This window comes from Schistocerca nitens, chromosome 3, assembly GCF_023898315.1.
Source record: "Schistocerca nitens isolate TAMUIC-IGC-003100 chromosome 3, iqSchNite1.1, whole genome shotgun sequence".
Classification (NCBI taxonomy): domain Eukaryota; kingdom Metazoa; phylum Arthropoda; class Insecta; order Orthoptera; family Acrididae; genus Schistocerca; species Schistocerca nitens.
In genome coordinates this window covers 522,656,626-522,680,716 of record NC_064616.1, presented here as the reverse complement: position 1 = coordinate 522,680,716, position 24,091 = coordinate 522,656,626, and the positions used below count along the sequence as shown (strand labels likewise).

The following is a 24,091-nucleotide window of genomic DNA, read 5'->3' as shown; positions in this document are numbered from 1 at the left end:
GGCACCTTGCTGTCCAGGAGCCTCTCCAGCTCTGGACTCAACAAAGGTGTGTATCCTTCCTTCAGATTTTGCCTTAGATCCTTGGCCCATGTTCCTTGTTGCACTGAACCAGCTCCTGCACGTTTCTACTATTCTCAATGCTTCTCTCCTGGCCACCTGCAGACCCCAATCTCTATGTCTCTTGCACACTCACTTCTTGTGCTGCCTCTTCTGCCTCCGATCTGGTGCCACCAGCTCTGGTGCCTCCATCTGCACCACCACTGGCTCCTGGACTGCCTGCTCTTGCCCCATTGCAGTTCTCACCACTGGGTCAGGCTCCCCTGCTGCTTCACCCTGCAGCTCCACCTCCTCCACAGCTTACCTGGTTTGTTGGACCCTCTCCTGTCCTTCTGGTGCCCTCGGCAGCCAACCACTTTGTTGACTCAGCTACTCTATCCACTGGTGCCATCGCTCATCTCTTTGCCACTTCTGCTGATTCTAGACTGTTACCTTCTGACACATCTCCAATCATTCTGCTTGGTATGGCAGCTTCAGGTCCAGCTCCGCTGTCCTTTTACACCTCCTGACCCTCCTCCCTTATAAGTGTAGGTGTCACCAGTCTCTCATTCTCATCTTCTTCTCTAACAGGCACCTCCACGGTACATGTTGTGCCTTCAGTGGGACCCTGCCTGGTGCTGCCCACATCTGGTCACCTTCCTCAAATGTCCTTTCTCATGGCTACCTCTAGTGGCCTCGAGGACTTCCCTGCACCTCCCGTCCTCTGGTCTTGGAAGTTGTGCACAAGATCTGGCTGCACCTGGTCTTGCCAGGTTTGGCAATTTGGTTGTCCATTCTTGACAATGGCTCAGCATGTTTTTCGTTCTTCCAGGTCTGCTCCTCACCCCATCTGGCAGTTGGCCCTCACTGGCAGTGCTCAACACTGCTTGCACCTTCTGCTAGAAACCCACAGCCATTGCTGGCTCCCTTCTGTGCACAGCTGACTACTCTGGGCTCCTCCCACCAATGGCAACGGTATGTCTGACAATCTGCTGGAATGTTTCCCATACTCTGTCACATCTGCATCTGGCTGCTGCCATGTTGTCTACTGTGGTTCTTGCCTGGCCGGCACCGCTGGCACCCTTGCATACTGCTGACCACTGTTGGTTCCAGCACCTGTTTCCCATCAGGTGCCAGCACCCTGACACTGTCCTCTCAGCCCGCCTGCATTGATCTGACATGACATGCTTTGTGGTCCCCACACTGGTGGCTCCTGTGACCTGTTCCAATGCCAGAGGCACTCTCACCACTAACCCTGGTGCCTCCTCAGGTTACAGCAACACCAGTGCCCTCCATATCTCCAGCAGTGCACTGCAGGTCACACATTGCTGGCTACTGACTGACCGCCTCTCCCTGGTATCTCGTATGCCATCGGCTTCAGCCTCCAGCATGCCAGCACCTACCCAGTCATCTGGTGGCATCTTTCTGTTCTCTTTCGCCCCTGCAAGTCAACCCTTGTCCCCTCTGGCTGCAAGGCCTGTTGTCAGCATTACATCTCCATCATTCAGGCCCTGCTTCCTTTCTGGGACTACTCTCCCAATTGTGACTCTCACATGTCTCTTGCACAGGGATTTTTCTTTCATAATAGACATCTTTGCAGCATGCCATACACCTTTGTCATGATCCCGCTCTGTGCCACTCTGCCCTGGTTGCGGGTTGCAGACATCTCCAACTGTGGTCGTGTCCTATGTTCTCCATGGTCTTCCCCTCTCTGTAGTGTGCTGGAGTCTTCTCTTTGTGCCACCCCCCACCAGGGCTTCCATTGGCCTTCATTGGTGCTCCTGTTCTCCGGGCCACTTCTCCCGGATGGCTTTCTCATCTCCTCCGTTCGGAAGAAGAATGATGTATCTTCTGTTGCCGTCTCCATTGCATCCACCATCTACGCAACAAGATTGCTCTGCCATTGCTTCCAAATGGAAAAGGAATGTGGCATATAGCTGGTGCCTTATGATCCAGCAACACACCTCACAACACAGTGTTGCAGGTTGTCGTTTTATCAAAACACCTGCAAGTTGACACAGCTCAGCTTGCCTGCACTGGACACTGCAGTACTGAGGGCACCACATCCAATCAATACAGCCGTCACCAACTAGTATCTGCACACCACCTGACATGAGAATATTTCCAGGAATTCCTGTCAGGTGACCTTTGCAGGATGCTGCACAGCATCTCGCCAGTGAATGTGAATCTGTATTTGACATTGATATATATTTCAGAAGTGCTGTGAGTCTCTTCCTCTGACTGTAGCATGTTAAATCCGAACCAGGTTGTCAACTGTACTGACTGTGCCTACAGGAATGACTCTTGACTGTGACAGACTGAATGCTCACTTGGACTTTCCAGAACAGTATTGTTATAGTAACATTCTTCAATAGAGCAGGATACTCACTAAGTTGTCTGTACAAGGAAGCTGTTTCTGTTGTTCATGTTATTGGATACTTTCCCTGTAGTAATAAAGTTCTATTGCTCTCTGCTTCCTGGGCACCTTTCTCTTACTGAGCTTGCATCACCCACAATAGTATGTTACCCCTCTTTGCCACAGCAGATGCAGAACCCCCATTGATCCAGACAGTCTGCTCGGGAGTAAGCAAAAGAATACTGCCAGTAACAAAGGGTGTGATCCCGTGACCATTAATGAGGGGCGGCCAGAGGGTCTAATGCCATAGAGACACTGGCCAATGATGAATCACAATATTGTTGCAACCTAGGGGTTGACCCAAACCTGTTACGCATGGGTGGAAAACGTGGTGGAGAATAACCATCACAATTTGTGACCCTGCCATAAGCCAATACAATTTCGAAGGACTGCACAATAAGCAAGATGTCCTCCATTCAGCTGCCAGTGTGTAAATAGCAGGGTCGGGTGCCAGCTGAATCACATCATCATGAATCATGGAGTCCATGTACAAAGCCTTGCAACCTTGACTGGTACAAGTGAAATCGCATTTGAAGCTGAAAGCTTGCAAGTCAGTGACCTGGGAGCGGTATGGCTGTCCAGGCTGTTTACGGTATTGGTGAAACATGAGCCTGGTGGCAACAAAATGATATCTCTGGGTATAACAATTAGTCAAAAGAGAGAATACCTCCTGAAAGGAGAGTGTGGTGGGGTCAGACAGAGGCACCAATTTTTGGAGCAGAAGACATGTGTCTGGTGACGCCCATGACAGAAATAACAGTCACTGCAATGAATCATCCATGACTTGAAATGCAGTGCAATGTTGATTCAGTCAATGCTAGAATGCGACCTAGTCCTCCGTAGTTTCACTGAGAGGTGAAAATGATGGAGGACAAATAGCTTTGTTGACCATGGGCGGTGCTGAGGCATGGTGTGAAGTGGCCTCGTGCACTCGGAGTTTTTTCACATGAAGCTAAAGTGACTTTTATAACAGATCTGGCTGAAGCTGCTGCTGTTTCTCCAGCAGGCAAACCAATTTAGCATCCATGTCACCAAAATAATTCCTTTTTCATCATTGCCAATGCTATATGAGCAAGTAATTGGATATTAATGCATACATCAGAACCTGGGAGACAAATGGGTGAAGCCACAAGGCAGAAAGGCCACTTGTGGAAGTCAATATGACATCAAGTGGTAGTCAAGCTAAACATGGCTGACTGATGGTGGACAAGACAATGCCAAAGCAACCTTATCAACAGGCCAAGGGAAAAGAAAGAGACACAATCCAAATTGTGATAAGAGAGAAAGACCAAGTGCCAAGAGATGATGTTATCAAATAGCCCATAGCGAGGCAGGTGGAGCACTCACTATGCAAGTGCAGCATTGCAGTGATTATGCTCTCTAATGGCTATCCAAGTCCATTTCCTCTGGTGGGCATTCAAATTCTGTGGAGGCGGGTACCAGATTTCAATCTCTCAAAACTAACCATTCCTCTTCTATTGTACTTCTTTCCCCTGTATCTATTAATCGTTGCCTAGTGGTCCATATGAAACTCTCAACAAACCCAGATTTTCAATTTATCCAGGTCTCATCCCCTTAACTTTGTATGATTCCATCATCATTAAGCCATACTGTACAGCTGCATTCCCCTACGAAATATGACAGCTATAGTTTCCCCTTGATTTCTGCCATATGCGGTATCAACATAGCAATTATATGCTGGTTAAATATTATAAGGCAAAATCAATCATCTGGAGTTTAGCCTCTGCAGTTACTGAAAGGGCTACTGCCCCCTTCACAAACCACAAGTTTATCTAGTCTTGCCACAGACACCTGTTTGTTGCTGTTGCACCTACGGTACAGCTAACTGTATCACTGAGGCACACAAGCCATCCCATCTCGTCAAGGTTCATGTTTCATATCTTCCACTGCAAAATGCAACCCAACTTATACACGAAATTTTGCATGATCTTCAACCTATATCTTTCCATCATGGCATGGATGTTGAGATGAGGCTCTCTAAGGGGCTTGATGGTTCTGTAACACAGATTACAATGTCTGGATCAACTATGTAATTTCATCTTCTTCACATCAAGACAATCCCAAAGCAACCTTGTCAACAGGCCAAGGGAAAAGAAAGAGATACTATCCAAATTGTGATAAGAGAGAAAGACCATTTTCCTTGTGTGGAGAAAGTGTGGCCTGCTCAATTTGCTGGTAGTGTGGAGAAGTCAAATTAGTTTGTGGCAATTCCATAATTGCAAGTGCATTTGGATAAGCCAGAGTTCATGGCCACTTCAACCTGTAAAGTTTGCTTTGGAGTAACCATTGTCACAACTATTGCCTTGACCATTGAAGCAAATTATGTCACAAATTAGTGGTTTCTGAGAAAAACATATGTTTTGGATACTGAATAGAGTATTCTTCTTGTGCTTTTTAGCTCCTGATTTTTCTTTTCATCAATTATGTATTGACAGTCAAGGTACTAAATAGTACTTTTGACTTTGCAGTTCACTAAAAACAGCAGATATTAACAAGGTTCTCATCTCCAAGCACAACTTGACCATACTTTCCAGTTGTTGCATGTCCATTGTACTGTAGACAATGAACTGGGTTATGAATGTATTGTCTTATTTGCAGATGGATGAGTCCAGCTTTTATAACTGAGACATCGATGGATAACTGGAAGTTAGTAAAAATTCAGTTGTCTGCTCTAGTTTGCTGTTCCCACATCTACATGCATTAGACACCTGCTAACAACAACCATATGAAAATTGTGGGTAGAGTGTAATTTATGCACAAATGAACATTCATCGAGCACTTTTGATTTGTGTATTTGTTCTGCTTGACACTATGAAGCTGTTTCCTCCCAAAGTACATGTTTCTCAAACACTGGACAGGTTCTGGCATACTTGCTATACAATGCAAGTCTTTGTGTGCATAAAAAGGTGATGTCTCTTCAAAATTTCACAGTACTCTCTGTTATAAAGAACACATTCTGATATGCATTTAGTTTATTGTTAGCCATTGAAATTATTGTACAGGATGTAACTCATAGTGGCCTACCTGAAGACATTTTTTTCTTGAGTGGGTGTTATTGCTTTATGTTTTTAAATTAATAACTGAATGTAATAGTGTTCCCACACGTGAATTGTAAAATAAAGGCTGATCTAGACAGTCTTACTTATCTGAACAAAGTTTACACGAATGGGGAGTATCAGGTAGCTCAGAAGTTACCTACTAATGACTGTTTCACATCCACCCATCCCACTGACACATTGAGTCATCAGTCTTCTGACTGGTGTAATCTTGGAATGCCTCCCCTGCACTAACCTCTTCATCTCAGAGTACCACTTGCATCCAATGACCTCAATTATTTGTTGCATATATTCCAATCTCTGTCTTCCACTACAGTTTTTACACTCTGCTGATTTCTTAACAAACCTCTTGTCAACCTGTCCTTTCTTCTTGTTAGTGTTTCACATACATTCTTTTCCTCATCAGTTATGTGGAGAACTCCTCATTCCTCACGTTATCAGTCCACCCAATTTTCAACACTCCTCTATAGCATCACATCTCAAATACTTCGATTGACTTCTGTTTCGGTTTCCCACTGTCCATGATGCACTACTATACACTGCTGTGCTTCAAACATACATTCTCAGGAGTTTCTTCCTCAAGCTAAGGCCTATTTTTGACACCAGTAGATTTCTCTTGGACACGAATGTCCTCTTTGCCTGTGCTAGTCTCTTTTTATGTCCTTGTGTCATCTGTCATGGGCTGTTTAGCTACCAAGGTAAGAAAATTGATTGGCTTTGTCTACTTTGTAATCACCAATTTCTCACTATTCTCATTTCTGGTACTTCTCATCACCTTTGTCTTTTTCTGGTACGTAGCAGTGTTCACCATCCCACAGCTAAGGAACAGAGAGTTTACAAACACCGTACCAAATCAAAAGATGAGTGCTTGCCATTTGGCACAACCCACTATAAAAATGTTGCTTACCAAACGCTATGGACAAGGCAAGATTACCTCTCACAATTCTACTGCCTGATGGTCTCAACTGCATTCCTCTCTTTTTTTTGTGATGTAGGTTTACATCTGCTTCATCACAAATTATTTTTAATGGATTTCTCAGCTGGGGAATTTAATTTTTGGCGTATATTTCTTCTGTTGTAGATGATGGTACTCTCATTAGGTTTGTCTGAAAGCACACCTACATGTTGAAGTACTGCTGTGTGTAATATGGGTTCCTCAGTTCTCATACAAAATACCTTTTTAATGATTGGAGCAACAGGTGGTACCCCAGTGGGAAATTTTTAATCTGCCATTTTCACCACTTCCTGCTACACATCTGATGATTACCAGAACAGCACATGCAGACTAGTGAGGATAAGAACAATCAGCATTTGTCGTGTGTATATAGGTCACACTTACTGTGTACTACTTGTCCTTTACACATACATGTAGTAAGTCCATACACATAACGAAAGGAGGTTTGCGTTCAACATCATTTTATTACTGACGCAGAACAAATGATCCTACTGGGGAAAATAAATAATTCATTGCCTTATTTAAGGAACTAGGTGACTGATTGCCTCAAATAATTAAAGAAAACTAAAGAAAACTTAAACTGGGACTACAAGACAGAGATTTGAGCCCCTGCCAAATTAGAATTTAGACGTATCAAACGATTTCAAGTGTCTGTGCATACAGTTTCCATGATAGGTTAGAGAACCTAACAAATACACACATAACAGAGTAAGTCTAATACAAGCTAGATGCAGAAAATGCAACACAGACAGCATGCTACAGACAATTTCACTTCAACACCCAGTCATGCAACTGATCCATTTACTGGTTTTGTACTTTGCTCATCTTAAGGTTGAGATCCTTTTTACAGAGGTATGTACCAGCCTGAGGGGAAAATGGTTGGGTTAAGACCACTCTCAGCTGACACACACAATATTTTATTCACCAATGGTGGTCACTGAAATGAACTCATAGTTTACAGTAATATACACTTTGTGGCACCAATCAACGCGCAATGCAGGAATTTCAGATTTGTCAAATCAGAAACAAGTTATATCTGTCTAGGCTTGATGAGGTACTCAATATTTGGCTTAATGAGAGTGTATATCCAGCCTGGTGTATCCTACACTTATTTTGGAACAACACAGGTAATCATGTTTATTTTAAGGATCTGCCACCGTATCTCTCCAGTAAATGTGGATGACATTCCATATACAGTAATATGGTTTCAGCAACACCAACTGATCATTAATAAATCTACATTGTTTGTAAGGAATGAAGACAGATGCTGACAAAACTGCTGTTGGTCTATATGCAACCATATATGCTCAGTTGAAATGTTTAGCAGGTACAGCAGTTAAGATTGATTTTAAAAAAGAGCTGAAAGCAACTGAAAGATGTATGATTAGCAGCATCCACAGATTCTGTTTCACCATATCAAATACCATACTGAACAGTACGTGATGCAGCAGTGGAATGTAAATACAATGTCACCTCCGTGAGGAAAGCCAAAAACACATAGAAACCCTGCAAGTGATACCAATACTAATACCATACATCAGGAGATGTTAGCACTTACACATTACAGTAAAGTTACAGCACAAACCAAGGATCATGATACTGAAAAACACCACAGGTTAGGCAAATGTAAAATCTAACACAGGTGTATTGTAGAACAAGGTAAGAGCAGGCACATGATATGGACTGTGAAATCATACTAACAAAAAGGCTTCAAAATGCAAGACACGGATTACAATCCTTTGGCGAATGTCCTGCTACCTCATGCAGAAGAGCAAACTAAGTATTCACTGGTGCCAAAAGTAAACACAGAAGGGTCATCAGTTACAGCAGCAACCAAATGAGGGCAGCAACTGAGACAAAGGACACTGTAGCCCTCAGCAACAGCAGCCACACAGTGTAGGTGCACAAGCCCTGGGAGATCTGCAGTAGAAGCATCCAGTCAGGGCAGGTGACTGAGACCTAGGAAGCCTCCTACATTAAGTGAGATTTTTTATGGCATTGTGGGAACCGCAGAAGGCCTTGGAAAAATATGTAAGTGAAAGTACTCAACTTAGTTACCAGTGTAAAAATATCACCTGGAATTTAAACACAATACAAAGAGATGAGTCATTTTTGTGCCACAACCTCCAACAATTCAATGCAGTGTAACTGAAGTTTGGGGAGCTAGTGAAATGCTTAGTGCATCGTGTGGTGTCACCGCCAGACACCACACTTGCTAGGTGGTAGCCTTTAAACCGGCCGCGGTCCGTTAGTATATGTCGGACCCGCGTGTCGCCACTATCAGAGATTGCAGACCGAGCGCCGCCACACGGCAGGTCTAGAGAGACTTCCTAGCACTCGCCCCAGTTGTACAACCGACTTTGCTAGCGATGGTTCACTGACAAAATACGCTCTCATTTGCCGAGATGATAGTTAGCATAGCCTTCAGCTACGTCATTTGCTACGACCTAGCAAGGCGCCATGTTCAGTTACTATTGATATTGTAAATAATGTACAGACAAGAGCTACGTTCAACATTAATGGATTAAAGTTAAGTATTCCACCAGTTACCTCCTTTTTTCTGAAGTCTAAATTCCTTGTCCTGTTCCAGACCTCACGCCAGCCTGTGTGAGCTTAAACGCGTGCCTTTCGGCTTCCTCTAAAATTCGTGGGTTGGCTCTCCTGCCAATCCACAACACATTGCATAAAGGGGAATCATTAAAATTAAAGACAACAGTTACAATACTTCACCAGGATGTTTGGAACATAAATAATAAAGCAAACGAATATGCAAATATAACCAGTTTCTGCAGAACATTGGATAAAGGTGGTGGGGTTACCATTTTCTCTAGCTACATATCAACTAAACCCATCCAAAATACCAAAAATATGCTGATGCAGTGAGCTTTGAAATTACAACTGTGGAAATAAAAATTGTAGCAAAGTTGTGCTGTTTATTAGGCCTGTACCAATCATCAGATGGAGAAATAAAAACATTCTTTGAACAACTAGAAGGTACAATTCAAGACTTGTCAAAAAAAATGTGCTTATTTAATAATTATTGTGGATTTGAACATAGACACTAGGGAAAATACTGACAACACAAGACACTATTGGACTTACAGCATACAATCAACCTAAAAATAGAAATTGATAAAGCATGCCAGAGTAACTAAACATAGTGAAATAATGAAACTAATTATTCCAGCATAAAGTCAAGCACTGGCATGCCGGTCGGGAACAAGAGAGCAGAGAGGGCTGTGAAGAAGACATGCCAACTGCATGTGGACCGAACCCTCACTAGGACAACAACCCGATGGCAGCGTCCTTGACACAAAGAGGACATAAGCGTAGTGCCGCCGTCCATGGCCCAGTTGAAGACTGGCAGTTCTATGACTTCCGCAGCAGCATCAAGAACAGGCACTTGTATAGCAGCAACTTAGGAATTTATTACTTCTCTTGTATTATGAATTGTATGTACTGAAGGGATTTCTTGTTTGTCTGTTTCCCTTTGCTCACGACACATCTGTATTTCATAAAGTTAAGTATTGTAATCATTTCCTTTTGTAATAAACATCATTAATACAATTTGCTTCAATTATTGTGTAGCGATCCGAGAAGCAGGTTTCCTAGGCACCCTATATCTGACAAGTAGGCAGGATACAACACTAATATTGATCACATAATAAGGGCAGAGGGGAGGGGGGGGGGGAGCATGGGGGAATCAGAAAGTAAGGTTACAAGACAAATATTCCTGGAGTTTCACCTGTTATGTAGAAATTAGTAGTGCATGATAATTCTCATACCTGTGCTTGGCAACTATGGAAAGTTTCAGCCAATTGCCACCTACAGCACTAGTTGTGGGCACACACAAATGGCAACTCATTTGGAAAACTGGTCTCACAAAGAAATCCACTCAGTTATTTGATTTCTGTGGAATGTGTAGTCACAGCTGAAATTCACTGGCAGCTGTAGAGATATACGAAGATACTGTAATGTTTTATCAGTACGCCATGGAATGGTGTCAAAAGTTTGTGGCCAGTAGAGAAAATGTCACTGATGAGAATTGCAATGACTGACTCAGCTCGGCATCAACAGATCTGAACACAGTTTACATGGAGGAGATGATTTAGAACAGGAAGATCATGTTATGACGTACGCCAGTAGAACTGGGAGAAGGTGAAACACTTTGTGACAATGTGTCTGAACAGGCAAGGACAGGATTTTTACTAGGAGCATGTATACAAACTCAACCTACAAAGTGACTAGCACCTAAACTGACATGGAGACAATGTGAAAAAATAACCTAATGTATGTAGGACTACCATCAGTTGGCTGTATTGATTGCGTGAAATAAACCATAAATGTCTCACCACAGGCTTTGTAACCCTAGTTTCTGTTCACCCCTTATCAAATATTCCTTCATGCTACTGTGACACCCAGGTACTAGTAGACCATTTGCCATCATGATAAGACATTAACATAAAGACTGTTTGAAGTTATCAAAAACATAATACACAAATAAAAAAAAGTTTTGCATCACCTCGGTTCTGAGAGTTCTGGAACCTGTCCAGAAAATTGGAATAGAAATCAACATAAACATCATTTCCACCCTTTTTATTGCTCATGAAAACTGCACATTGCATGTTGTACCACTATACAGCGAGACCTTCAGAGGTGGTGGTTCAAATTACTGTGCACACCAGTTCCTCTAATACCCAGTAGCATGTCCTCTCGCACTGATGCATGCCTGTATTCGTCATGGCATACTATCCACAAGTTCATCAAGGCACTGTTGGTCCCAATTGTCCCACTCTTCAACGGCAATTTGGTGTAGATCCCACAGAGTGGTTGGTGGGTCATACCATCCATAAACAGCCCTTTCAATCTAGCCCAGGCATGTTCGATAGGATTCATGTCTGGATAACATGCTGGCCACTCTAGTCGAGTGATGTTGTTATCCTGAAGGAAGTCATTCACAAGATGCACACGATGGGGGTGTGAATTGTCATCCATGAAGATGAATGCTTCGCCAATATGCTACCGATATGGTTGCACTATCGGTCAGAGGATGGCATTCACATATCATACAGCCATTACGGTGCCTTCCATGACAACCAGCGGCATACGGCCGCCCCACATAATGCCACCCCAAAACATCAGGAAACCTCCACCTTGCTGCACTCACTGGACAGTATGTCTAAGGAGTTCAGCGTGACCGAGTTGCCTTCAAACACGTCTCCAACGATTGTCTGGTTGAAGGCATATGCGACATTCATCGGTGAAGAGAACGTGATGCCAATCCTGAGCGGTCCATTCGGAATGTTGTTGGGCACATCTGTACAGCACTGTATGGTGTCGTGGTTGCAAAGATGGACCTCGCGAGTGAAGTTGTGCATCTTGCAGCCTATTGCGCACAGTTTGAGTTGTAACACAACGTCCTGTGGCTGCACGAAACACATTATTCAACATTGTGGCAATGCTGTCAGGGTTCGTCCGAGCCATAATCCATAGGTAGTGGTCATCCACTGCAGTAGTAGCCTTTGGGCGGCCTGAGCGAGGCATGTCACTGACAGTTCCTGTCTCTCTGTATCCCCTCCATGTCCAAACAAAATCACTTTGGTTCGCTCCGAAGGACCTGGACACTTCCCTTGTTGAGAGCCCTTCCTGGCACAAAGTAACAATGCGGATGCAATCAAACCACAGCATTGGCCGTTTAGGCATGATTGAACTACAGACAACATGAGCCATGTACCTCTTTCCTGGTGGAATGACTGAAACTGATCGGTTGTCGGACCCCAATCGTCTAATAGGCACTGCTCATGCATGGTTGCTTACATCTGTGGGTGAGTTTAGTGATATCTCTGAACTGTCAAAGGGACTGTGTCTGTGATACAATATCCACATTCAATCTTCAGGAGTTCTGGGAACTGGGGTGAGGCAAAACTTTTTTTGATGTGTGTGAAAAATGAAGGTAATGACAGAAAAATGGTAAGTAATGTATGTAGACAATGATGCAAATACTAAATTGAACCAGTTATTATCTTTATTATTATTATTATTATTATTATTATTATGTTACATGTCCTGTCATAAATAGGCTAATTTAACTAATACCAAAAAAGAAAAGCTAGCTGAGTGATTGGAGAGGTAATCCACTAATCCATGCAAGAAATAAACTGAAAGTGTATTATGACTTCTCAAAAAAAGACCATATAATACTAAGCACAAATTAGGCTTTCCAGGCGGGAAGGAGCGCCTGGTCCCTGGCACGAATCCGCCCGGCACATTTGTGTCGAGGTCCAGTGGACTGGCCAGTCTGTGGATGGTTTTTAGGCTGTTTTCCATTTGCCTCGGCGAATGCGGGCTGGTCCCCCTTATTCCACCTCAGTTACACTATGTCGGCGATTGCTGCGCAAACAAGTTCTCCACGTACGCATACACCACCATTACTTTACCATGCAAACATAGGGGTTACACTCGTCTGGTGTGAGACGTTCCCTGCGGGTTCCACCGGGGGCCGAACTGCACAATAACCCTGGGTTTGGTGTGGGGCGGCGGAGGGGTGAAGTGGACTACGGTAGTCGTCGTGGGGTTGTGGACCACTGTGGCTGCGGCGGGGACAGAGCCTCTCCATCGTTTCTAGGTCCCCAGTTAACATACAATACAATACATACAAGCACAAAATAAAAAAGTAAGAGTACTGCAGTTGCATCACAGAAATAAAGCTAAGACAGCTGTATATAAAGGAGAAAATTACTCAAATGATTTATTCAAATGACTTGTGGTCCTTCATAAATGAAGAGGAGGTAAAGGAACAAAATGGACAGAAGACACCTGCCCACTGAAAGATGCCAAAAAGGATGTGTATCCTCTAGAAATGCAAACAACTTTAACAGATACTATACAACTGTAGCAGATGAACTGATAAAACAGATGAAGAAAGTACGATACCAAAACTTCCACATATCAACCATACCACAGTATTCATCCTAATAGCTGACACAGAAGTTTCAAACCTAATAAAGAAAGAACTATGGACTCTGCTGTTGGTGGGATGGATTGCATGGTTCTGCAATACAGACAGCCATACTATAGGTGCAACCACAATGGAGGGGTATCTGTTGAGAGGCCAGATGACCATGTTCTTTCTGAAGGTGGGAAGCAGCCTCTTCAGTAGTTGCAGGGACAACAGTCTGGATGATTGACTGAACTGGCCTTGCAACATGAATCAAAATGGTCTTGCTGTGCTGCTACCGGGAATGGCTGAAAGGAAGCGGAAACTACAGCCATAATTTTTTCCGAGGACACGTAGCTCTACTGCATGGTTAAATGATGATGGCATCCTATTGGGTAAAAACATCTGAAGGTGAAACAGTTGAAACAGTTCCCCATTTGGATCTCCTAGTGGGGACTACTCAGAAGGATGTTGTCATCAGGAGAAACAAAACTGGCATTCTACGAATCAGTGTGCAGAATGTTAGATCCCTTAACCAAGCAGGTAGATTAGAAAATTTAAAATGGGAAAGGAATAAGTTAAAGTTAGATATAGCAGGAATTAGTGAAATTCAGTGGCAGGAGGAACAGGACTTCCAGTTAAGTAAATACAGGTTTATAACTACAAAATCACATAGGGGTTACATTGGAGTAGGCTTAATAATGAATACGAATATTGGAATGCGGGTAAGCCACTATCAACAGCATAGTGAATGCATTATCATAGCCAAGATAGACATGAATCCCACACCCTTCACAGTAGTACAAATTTATATGTCAACTAGCTCCACAGATGACGACGAGTTTGAAGAAATGTATGTGGAGATAGTACATGACTACATACTGGGGGAAAAGAATGAAAGAGGAAGCCACAAGGTAGAATTTTGCACAGAGCATAATTTAATCATTGCTAAAACATCAGTTTAAGATTCATGAAAGAAGGTTGTCTATGTGGAAGGAAACCGATTTTAAATTTCAAAACATTTCCAGGGGCAGATGTTGACTCTGACCACAATTTATTGATTGTAAAGTGTAGATTAAAACTGAAGAAATAGCAAAAAGGGTAGGATATTAAATGGATGAGACCTGGATAAGTTGAAAGAACCAGAGGTTGTTGAGAATTTCAGAGAGAGCATTAGGCAATGGTTGACTACAACATGGGAAAGGAACACAGTCAAAGATGAACAGGTAGCTTTAAGAGATGAAACAGTGAAGGCAACAGAGGATCAAATAGTTAAAAAGACAAAGCCTAGTAGAAATCCTTGGGTAATATAGAAGACAATGAATTTAACTGATGAATGAAGGAAACATAGAAATGCACCTACTGAATGAGGTGAAAGGGAATAAAAAATTTAAGAAATGAAATTTACAAGAAGTGTAAAATGCTGAACAGGAATGGCTAAAAGAGAAATGTAAGGATTTAGAAGCATATTTCACCAAGAGAAAGATAGATACCGCCTACAGGAAAATTAAAGAGACCGTTGGAGGAAAGAGAAGCAACTGTATGAATGTCAGGAGTTCAGATGGAGAACCAGTTCTAAGCTAAGAAGGGAAAACAAAAGTGGAAGGAATATATAGAGGGTCTACACAAGAGAGATGGACTTGAAGGCAATCATATAGAAATAGAAGGGGAAGTAGCTAAAGATGGGATGGGAGATACAATACTGCAAGAAGAATTTGATAGAGCAATGAAAGACCTAAGTCAAAACACGGCCCCAGGACTAGACAACATTCCATCAGAACTGCTGACAGTCTTAAGAGAGCCAGCCATGACAAAACCCTTTGATGTGGTGTGCAAGAGGCTGAGCGGTTCTGGCGCTACAGTCTGGAACCGCGCGACCGCTACGGTCGCAGGTTCGAATCCTGCCTCGGGCATGGATGTGTGTGTTGTCCTTAGGTTAGTTAGGTTCAAGTAGTTCTAAGTTCTAGGGGACTTATGACCTCAGCAGTTGAGTCCCATAGTGCTCAGAGCCATTTGAGCCATTTTTTTGGTGTGCAAGATGTATGAGACATGCGAAATAAATATGTGTGAATTCCTAAGGGACGAAACTGCTTAGGTCATAGTTCCCTAGACTTACCCACTACTTAAACTAACTTATTCTAAGAACAATACACACACCCACGCCCAAGGGGGGACTCGAACCTCCAGCAGGAGGGGCCGCGCAGCCCGTGACATGATGCCTCAAACTGCACGGCCATTCCACACGGAAGAGGTGAAATACCCTGAGACTTCTAGAATAATGTGATAATTCCAATTCTAAGGAAAGCAGTTGCTGACAGGTGTGAAAATTATCAGCCTATCAGTTTAGTAAGTCATTGTTTCAAAATACTAACACGAATTCTTTAATGAAGAATGGAAAAACTGGTAGTAGACCAGTGTCGGGGTAGATCAGTTTGGATTTCGGAGAAATGTAGGAACACAAGAGGTGATACTGACCCATGACATTAGAAGATCGGTAAGGTAATAGACTTTAAAAAAAGCTTTTGATAATGTTGACTGGAATATTCTCTATAAATCCTGAAGGCAGCAGGGGTAAAATACAGAGAACAAAAGGTTATTTACAGCTTGTACAAAAACCAGATGGCAGTTATACGAGTCAAGGGGCATGAATGGTAAGCAGTGGTTAAGAAATGTGTCAGACAGGTTTGAAGCCTATCCCCAACGTTATTCAAACAGTACAATGAGCAAACAGTAAAAGAAACCACAGAAAAATTTGCAGCAGGAATTAAAGTTTATGGAGAAAAAATAAAAACTTTGACGTTTACTGATGACATTGTAAAGCTGTCACAGACAGCAAAGGACTTGGAAGAACACCTGAACGGAATGGATAGTGTCTTGAAGAAAGAAGGGTATAAGATGAACATCAACAAAAGCAAAAAAATAATGGAATGCGGCTGAATCAAATCATGTGATGCTGAGGGAATTAGCATTGGAAATGAGGCACTTAAAGTAGTAGATGAGTACCATTATTTAAGCAGCAGAGAGGATATAAAATGTAGAGTGGCAATGGCAAGAAAAGCATTTCTGAAGAAGAGAAATTTTGTTAACAAGTGTTAGGAAATCTGTTCTGAAGGCATTTGTCTGAAGTGTACCCATGTCTGGAAGTGGAACATGGATGATAAACAGTTTATACAAGAAGAGGATAGAAGCTTTTGAAGCTACTGAAGAATGCTGAAGATTAGATGGATAGATAACGTAACTAATGAGGAGGTACTGAAAAAAATTGGGGACAACTTGACTAAAAGAAGGGATCAGTTGATAGGACACATTCTGAGACATTAAGAAATCATCAATTTACTATTGGAGGGAAAACAGGCAAGGGGAGGGGGAGGGGGAGGGGGTAGAAATTGTAGTGAGAGACCAAGATATGAATACAACAAGCATGTTCAGAAGAACGTAGGTTGCAGTACTTTTTCACAGATGAAGAAGCTTGCACATGATCAATCTAAAACAATGCACGTAGCATTCCAAACTAGAGTGAAATGTGTAATGTAAATAGAACATTACATAGTGAAACAGTTAAAGAAGTAAGCAGCACAATTTTTTTAGGAATTATTATAAACAGGCATTTGACATGGGGAGGGGGGGGGGGGGGGGAATAACATGGATGTACTGCGTAACAAGATAAACGCACAGATTTTCCTCATGCACAAAACTGCAAACACTGTGGATGATAAAGTTCTGACGACACTTGCGTTTTCACACTTGTCCTGCTCAATTTATATGGAGGGGGGAGGGGGGGGGGAGTGCACAAGATAGCTACTTAAAAATAGCATTCAAAATTCAGAAAAGAGCAGTGAGCCATATAGCGAAAATATCACACAGCCTGTATATATACTCAAATATTATGGTAGTGAGAGTAAGTGCTAAACATCTTCGAAATAAATATCTTAGGAGTAAAGGAGATCACTCACTGAAAAGTATAAGTACTGAGTCATCAATAGGCCAGATGCAAAAAGAGAGAAAACGTGCTAGATTTCAGAATGTATTTGTACCCCAGTTCGAGAAAGGATAAATCCCAAAAGCTATCAAGTTTTCTCTCTTTTATACCTGCGAATGACTCAATGCCTCTGCTTTTTGGGGAGTGGTCTCCTTCACTTCTAAAGGGTTTACAATCTATCAGACCTTTCCTACTATAATTATACCTCCAAAATAAAGACATACATCAACTCATAACAAGAGGACAGGAAAATTATTACACAGGACAATGACATCTCAAACTGACAATGAGTGGTCCAGATGAAGTAGGCAAAAGTAATTTACCAAGCTACCAAACTCAATCATGTACAGAAATTAAATTTATTTCAAAACTGTTTGAAAATGGATCTTACAGAGACATGTTTATACTGGTACAATACGAGTGAGTATTAAATATCAAAATATATGTTAGCTGTCATACTGTAATGGAAAATAGGTAATAACCCTGTATGTGCCTGTAAAATGTAATCCTGTTTTCCTTACTGTACATTTATTGTAATAAAAAATTGTATGATGCACCTGATACTCTCAGCTGAAAATTATCAGCTAATGTCCATGGGCAAAGACTAACTAAACACGAATCTTTAACACTGTGATATTCTTATGGATGCACACAGAGCTGGAACATGATGGGTGAATGGTGCATTACTCCCTGTGTAAAGTATAACAGAGTAGCAGCTGGGAAAAACAAAAACGTCATTCTAAACTACTGGCTTTATGATAGTATTACTAACTATGGATTCGAATGTACTTTGAGATGAACTCTCTTCTAGGTAATAGTTAGTTATTGACAACACCCCCCCCCCCTCTTGCATTTTGATTTATTTTGCTGTTTTAGTCATCCATAACGAAAATCACATTATGAACTGAGCAGACATAAAACTTGGGATAAAGAGTAATATTTGGTGCAAGTCATTAGCTTTTACCAGTGACATAGTAAACATGCAATAAATGGTGCAAACAACATGGTGACCCTAATATGATGTCAGTGATAATTTTTTTCAAAAGGGCTACACTCAGCCTGTCACCACAACTAAGTTCTTTTTTTACTTTCACATTTGTTAACTATGCCAACTATCAAACAAACTGTCATCTCCTGACATAACCTAGACCTCAGGTTAAGTGACAGATCAATCTAACAAAACTTTTGCTTTTTGTTGGCATTACCAAGTAACAACAAAAGAGTGAATATACTCACCAAAATGTAACATCACAGCAGCCATTAGTTTTACATCACTGGTCAAAGCTGACGATTCATACATGACCCAAAACTTGGGCTACACTAGAGATTTACCACAGCCAAGATTTTGAAGGGGGACATTATCACACTCTAATCCTCTTCTGTTGCCCACATTTCACCAACTATATGAAACTGGCTTGTACTTTTTACAATGTAAAAATGCACAAGTCCAATAGAAAATTTCATGTAGTAGTCTCATAGAATGGGAGAAAACAAAATGAACCACTCATCTCAGTAGTATGAACTCGTCTCAACTGAGAATCTCTGGCCTGAAGTACATGTTAGTTGTCAACTAAGCTAGAGCATACAGAACCAACTGCAGAACAGTCTGACATTGGATCAGATACGAAGAAACTCATAAACGAATGGGAAGGACTGCAGCAGTGCAGTCTCCTACTAAGTAATTTCATATGTATGTTCTGCCAGTAATGCCTGCAGCCAAGAAAATGTTCTCCGAATAATTCCAGTTAAACTGTTGTGGGTGTTGAATCTAGTAATTATTCAAAGTGGTCAATGCTGATCATAATAATATGGCAAGCATGTATCTAACAGATCAAATGGGTTACCAAAAATATAACAATATCCATCTGTGATGTAGCAAATGGAGAACTTGATAATGTATAGTAACTTCTATTTACCAACCAAAACACACGTATGTGCTTGAAGAAAGGCACACGGTGCAATGAACATAAGGTGACACGATTTTCTATCATAACATACGGATACTACATCTGTCGAGTTGTTTCTGAAAATACTGTCACAAATCGGGTGATCATCTACATCAGCAATGAAGTAATTTTCGATTATTGTTGGTCATACAATTCTAAAAAGAATATTTCACTCTAGTTACGTTTTATAGTAGTTTAAAAAGAATTTTACAAAAATTGTAGACACACCTGACCCTCTTTATACTGCAGACATGAATTTCACTTCGTTATCGATTTTTTTTCTGGATTTACCAATACACATGTTTAGACTGAGACTAGTCAAGTAATTGTCAAATGTAGCAAACGACTTTTTTTAAATTTTATTTGGATACAACACTGTATTTTTTGTGTTGATATTTTCAGATTCACTGTAAAGGAGATCAGTTGAGGGTGCGATTAAATCTGTCATGACATACGTGATCTACACACAATGCAGTTACTTAATACTAGTGCAGAAATAAAATTCGGGCATTAGCAGTTAACAGTGTAGAAGATTTGTATTGAATGTATGTGTTATTTTTGTACGCAACACACATCAAGTAACTGCAAAATTATCCCGAACAATTAATACATCACTGATTCAGAGTTAACTCTTACACGATTCAAGTCTACATATAGAGTTATAGCTGCATGTCTCCCAAATAAAGAATACCATTTTCTGGACCCTTACTTCATAACAAACATTGTTTGTTTACTAGGCAGAGATGTATACATATCTACATAACAGAGCAGCACAGTACAGACCAACGACGCTACAGTTGCGACCATAGATACTACTACTCCCCACGTCCTTTTACTTCTCCGACCAAAACTTGAATTCTTGGCAACTCAGTCAAACTTATGCATCGGCCAAAGACTGTCAGAAGGTATCAACATCTCCAACTACAAAAATATTATAACATTTTGATAGACCTCTGTCTGAAATGAAGCATTTTACGTGGAGGAAAAGATGCATGAAACAAGGGAAAACATCGAAATCCTCAAGGCACTAACGGTACCTCCTTAAGCACGACGCACTTCTCACGTTCATTTACTTCGCGAGTAGAACAGCGATCAGGAAGACGACAGATTATTTGAGAATGGACACATACACATTCAAATATTCACTGCAGTGCCACCATTGAACAAACAATAGATTTGCTTGCTACCTCAGTTAACCAAAGGAGAGGCTCAGGTAGATTTAAGTGTAGTTAATACTAAACAAATTTTCGCCAGGCAACCAACTGTTTCAAAAAAATTAGGAAGTAGAAGGAAAGTTAAGTTGTTAGGTAGTATCCATGCAGGAGATGAGGACCAGATCTTAAAGGAAAAATTAGGTAACAGTTACCAATACACAAGCTTTTTTCAAGCCCAGTGCATGTCTCAGCCAAGTGACAGAGCATGTAAGACCATTGAACAAGGGTTTTAGATGCAGGATCATATTATTGTAGTGGGTGGAGCTGGAAACAGTATTGATAGGCATCAGTTCTACAATATTAAGTGTGACCTGGTAAAAATAGCATCTGCAACGAACCATACAAATGTTGGCTTGGTTCCTGCTTTCATGTGGTGTGATTAGCTCCAACTGAGCAGCTCTGTCAGGAGGGTGAATATGGAGCTAGAGCAGCTGCTTCAGGCAGCTACTTTGTCAGGCATAGGTTTGGTTCCTGTTGATGCTGTTCGTAGGTGGGACTTCACAAGGCATTGCCTGCAACTCAATAGGAAAGGAAAGTATAAACTGGGAGGGATGATAGCAAAAATTTTTAAGGAGAGGGGACTGAAACACATGGAAGTACCACTTTTTAGGCTAAGATTAGTTTCCAGTGACTCAACATTGAATGAAATTTAGTTTAAGAAGAAGATCAGACAAGCAGGTTCTAGAGATGGTGAGATCTTGCAAGAGTCGCATAAAAGTGCTGTGAAAAATGATGTTAGTATGTCACAAGATTCTCGTAAAAGCACAGTGAAAAATAATGTTAACATATTGCATCAGAATATCATGGGATTAAAAAACCATAGTACATGAACTACCTGTTTGTTTAGAAGATTTAGAAACTGAGGGTGGAATAAATTTACTATGCCTTTCTGAACATCATATAGTCACTGAAATGGAAAAGATAAATGTAGATGAATATAAGCTTTCATCACATATAAGTAGAGACACTATAGAGAGAAGAAGAGTTTCCATACATGTTAAACTTTATGACAGTGTGAAAAATTTAGAAAGTAAACATTTTTGTGTAGAGTAACATATAATAATGGTACTTTTATAATTGTAGCTTTGTGTATGTTTCCATTGACAAATTTTCAGATGTTTTTGAAAAACTTGGATTCTGTTTTGCGCTGTTTGTCAGATGGAAGGAAGAAAATTATTGTTTGTGGGGATTTCAATGTAGATTTTCTGAAAGAGTCTGATAAGGAGCTTGACCTTGAAGTATTACTTTTTCTTTCCGTTTGACATCAGTTATTGATTTTCCCACTCTGGTGGTACAGGAAAGCAGCACACTGATGTTTTTATAGATGAAGATAAATTTAATCAAATAAAAACTTTTCATGTTAAGAATGGTACGTATGATCATGATGCACAGCTAGTTACAATTTATGACAGAAGTCCATACAGTAATGCAAAACAGTTCTCCAAAATAGTGTGCTCAATTAGCTATTGAACAGTTGAAAATTTTAGGGAAAGCTCGCAACAATTAGATTGGGATGAGATGTACAGAGAACCTGATGCCAATTTAAATTTAACCTATTTCATGATACCTTTTTTAGCACATCTGAAGGCAGTGTCCCCTAAGAAAACAGTGAAACATAATTGCAAGAAAATCTAAAAAGCCATGGCTTACTAAAGAGATAAAAATATCTTGCAAACAAAAAAGGGAAATGTATCTTACAGCTAGACGGAGCAATGATCCAGGAACAGTCAAACATTATAAAAGCTACTGTACTGCACGAAGAAAAGTTATTAAAGAGTCCAGACGCATGTGCATTACGTCTGAGATTAGCACCTCTGATAATAAAATTAAAACAATTTGGAATATCGTTAAATGGGAAACAGGGCAACTGAGAGCACAGGAAGATTGTGTTTCTATCAAACTCAATAAAATGTTTGTTAACAAACAGTCAGAAGTAGAAAATATTTTAAATAATCATTTTTAAGTGTTGTAGAGAAAATACGAGGATGTATATTGAAGAGGCAATGCCTATGGAATTCGATAAAACTGAAATTCAACCCACCTCTGCTACTGAAATGAGGAAAATAATAAATTCAAAAGAAAAGCTCACATGGAATTGATGGCATTTCCAACAGAGTACTAAAAGTTTTCTCCCAACAGATAAGTGGAATTCTCAGTCACATATGTAGTAACTCACTGAAACAGGGCTTTTCCAGATAGATTGAAATATACTATTGTCAAACCATTGCATAAAAAAGGGGATAGGTCTCATCCTTACAACTACAGCCCAATCTCACCTCTCACAGATTTATCCAAAATTCTTTAAAAAGGGATGTATTCTACAGTAGCTCCACATATTTGTAAAAATGAAGTACTAACAAAATGTCAATTTGGTTTTCAGAAAAGCTTTTCAACAGATAATTCTATATATGACTTCACTGATCAAATATTAAATGCTCTGAACAACCAAACATCACTCACTGAATTTTTTGTGAACTCTCAAAGGCTTTTGACTGTGTGAATCCTGAAATTCTTCTAGATAAGCTTAAGTATTGTGGTATGAGTGGGACAGTGCACAAATGATTTAATTCATATTTAACTGGAAGAATACAGAAGGTTGAACTTAACAGTGCAGATAGTCTGCAAAAATCAGCAGAGGAGTGGGGAGGTATCAAGAATGGTACCCCACAGGGTGCAGTCTTGGATCCCTTATTGTTCTTAATATATATTAGTAACGTGCCACTCTATATTCATTAAAATGCAAATCTAGTTCATTTTGATGATGATACAAGTAGATTAATCACACCCAACAAACAGGAATTAGGTGAGGAAATTGTGAATAATGTCTTTCAGAAAATTATCAAGTCTCTGCTAATGGATTCTTACTAAATTTTGAGAAAAAATAGTATATACGGTTCTGTACAGTAAATGGCGTAACACCATTGTAAATATTAGTTTGAACAGAAGTCTGTTGCTAAAGCAGAATATTCGAAATTTCTGGTTGTGTGCACTGGTGAGAAAAATTGAGCTGGAAGAAACATACTGATGATCTGCTGAAACATTCGAGCTCAGCTGCTTATGCTATTAGGATTACTGCAAATTTTGGTGATAGATATATCAGAAAATTAGCCTACTATGCCTATTTTCATTCACTACTTTCATATGGCATCATATTTTGGGCCAAGTCATCATTATGAGAAAAAGTATTCATTGCACAAAAGCGTATAATCAGCATAATTTCTGGAGCCCACCTAAGATCACCTTGCAGACATTTATTTAAAAAACTTGGCATATTCACGGCACCTTCACAATACACATGTTGACTTACGAATTTTTTTATTAATAACACAATCCAATCCAAAATAATTGCGAAGTGCATAGCTACAACACTAGAACAAAGGATGATCTTCACAATTCTAGGTTAAATCTGATGTTGGCACAGAGATGGGTCAATTATGCTGCCACAAAAATCTTTGGTCGCTTACTGAATAGCACTAAAAGTCTGGCAGATATATACTGGTATATGAAGAAGATATTTATTAGTGCAGTGTC

General features: G+C 40.7%; 1 protein-coding gene across 1 annotated transcript in view; it reads right to left on the bottom strand.

Annotated features, from left to right (window-relative positions):
* The window catches only part of LOC126249317 (uncharacterized), a 118,990-nt gene extending 118,542 nt beyond the window's left edge, over window positions 1-448 (bottom strand). Inside the window, exon 1 of the mRNA XM_049950971.1 lies at window positions 362-448. Within this exon, the coding sequence (XP_049806928.1) occupies window positions 362-448 (87 nt within the window). The remainder of the gene's footprint in view (window positions 1-361) is intronic.
* Between the last annotated feature and the right edge of the window lie 23,643 nt (window positions 449-24,091).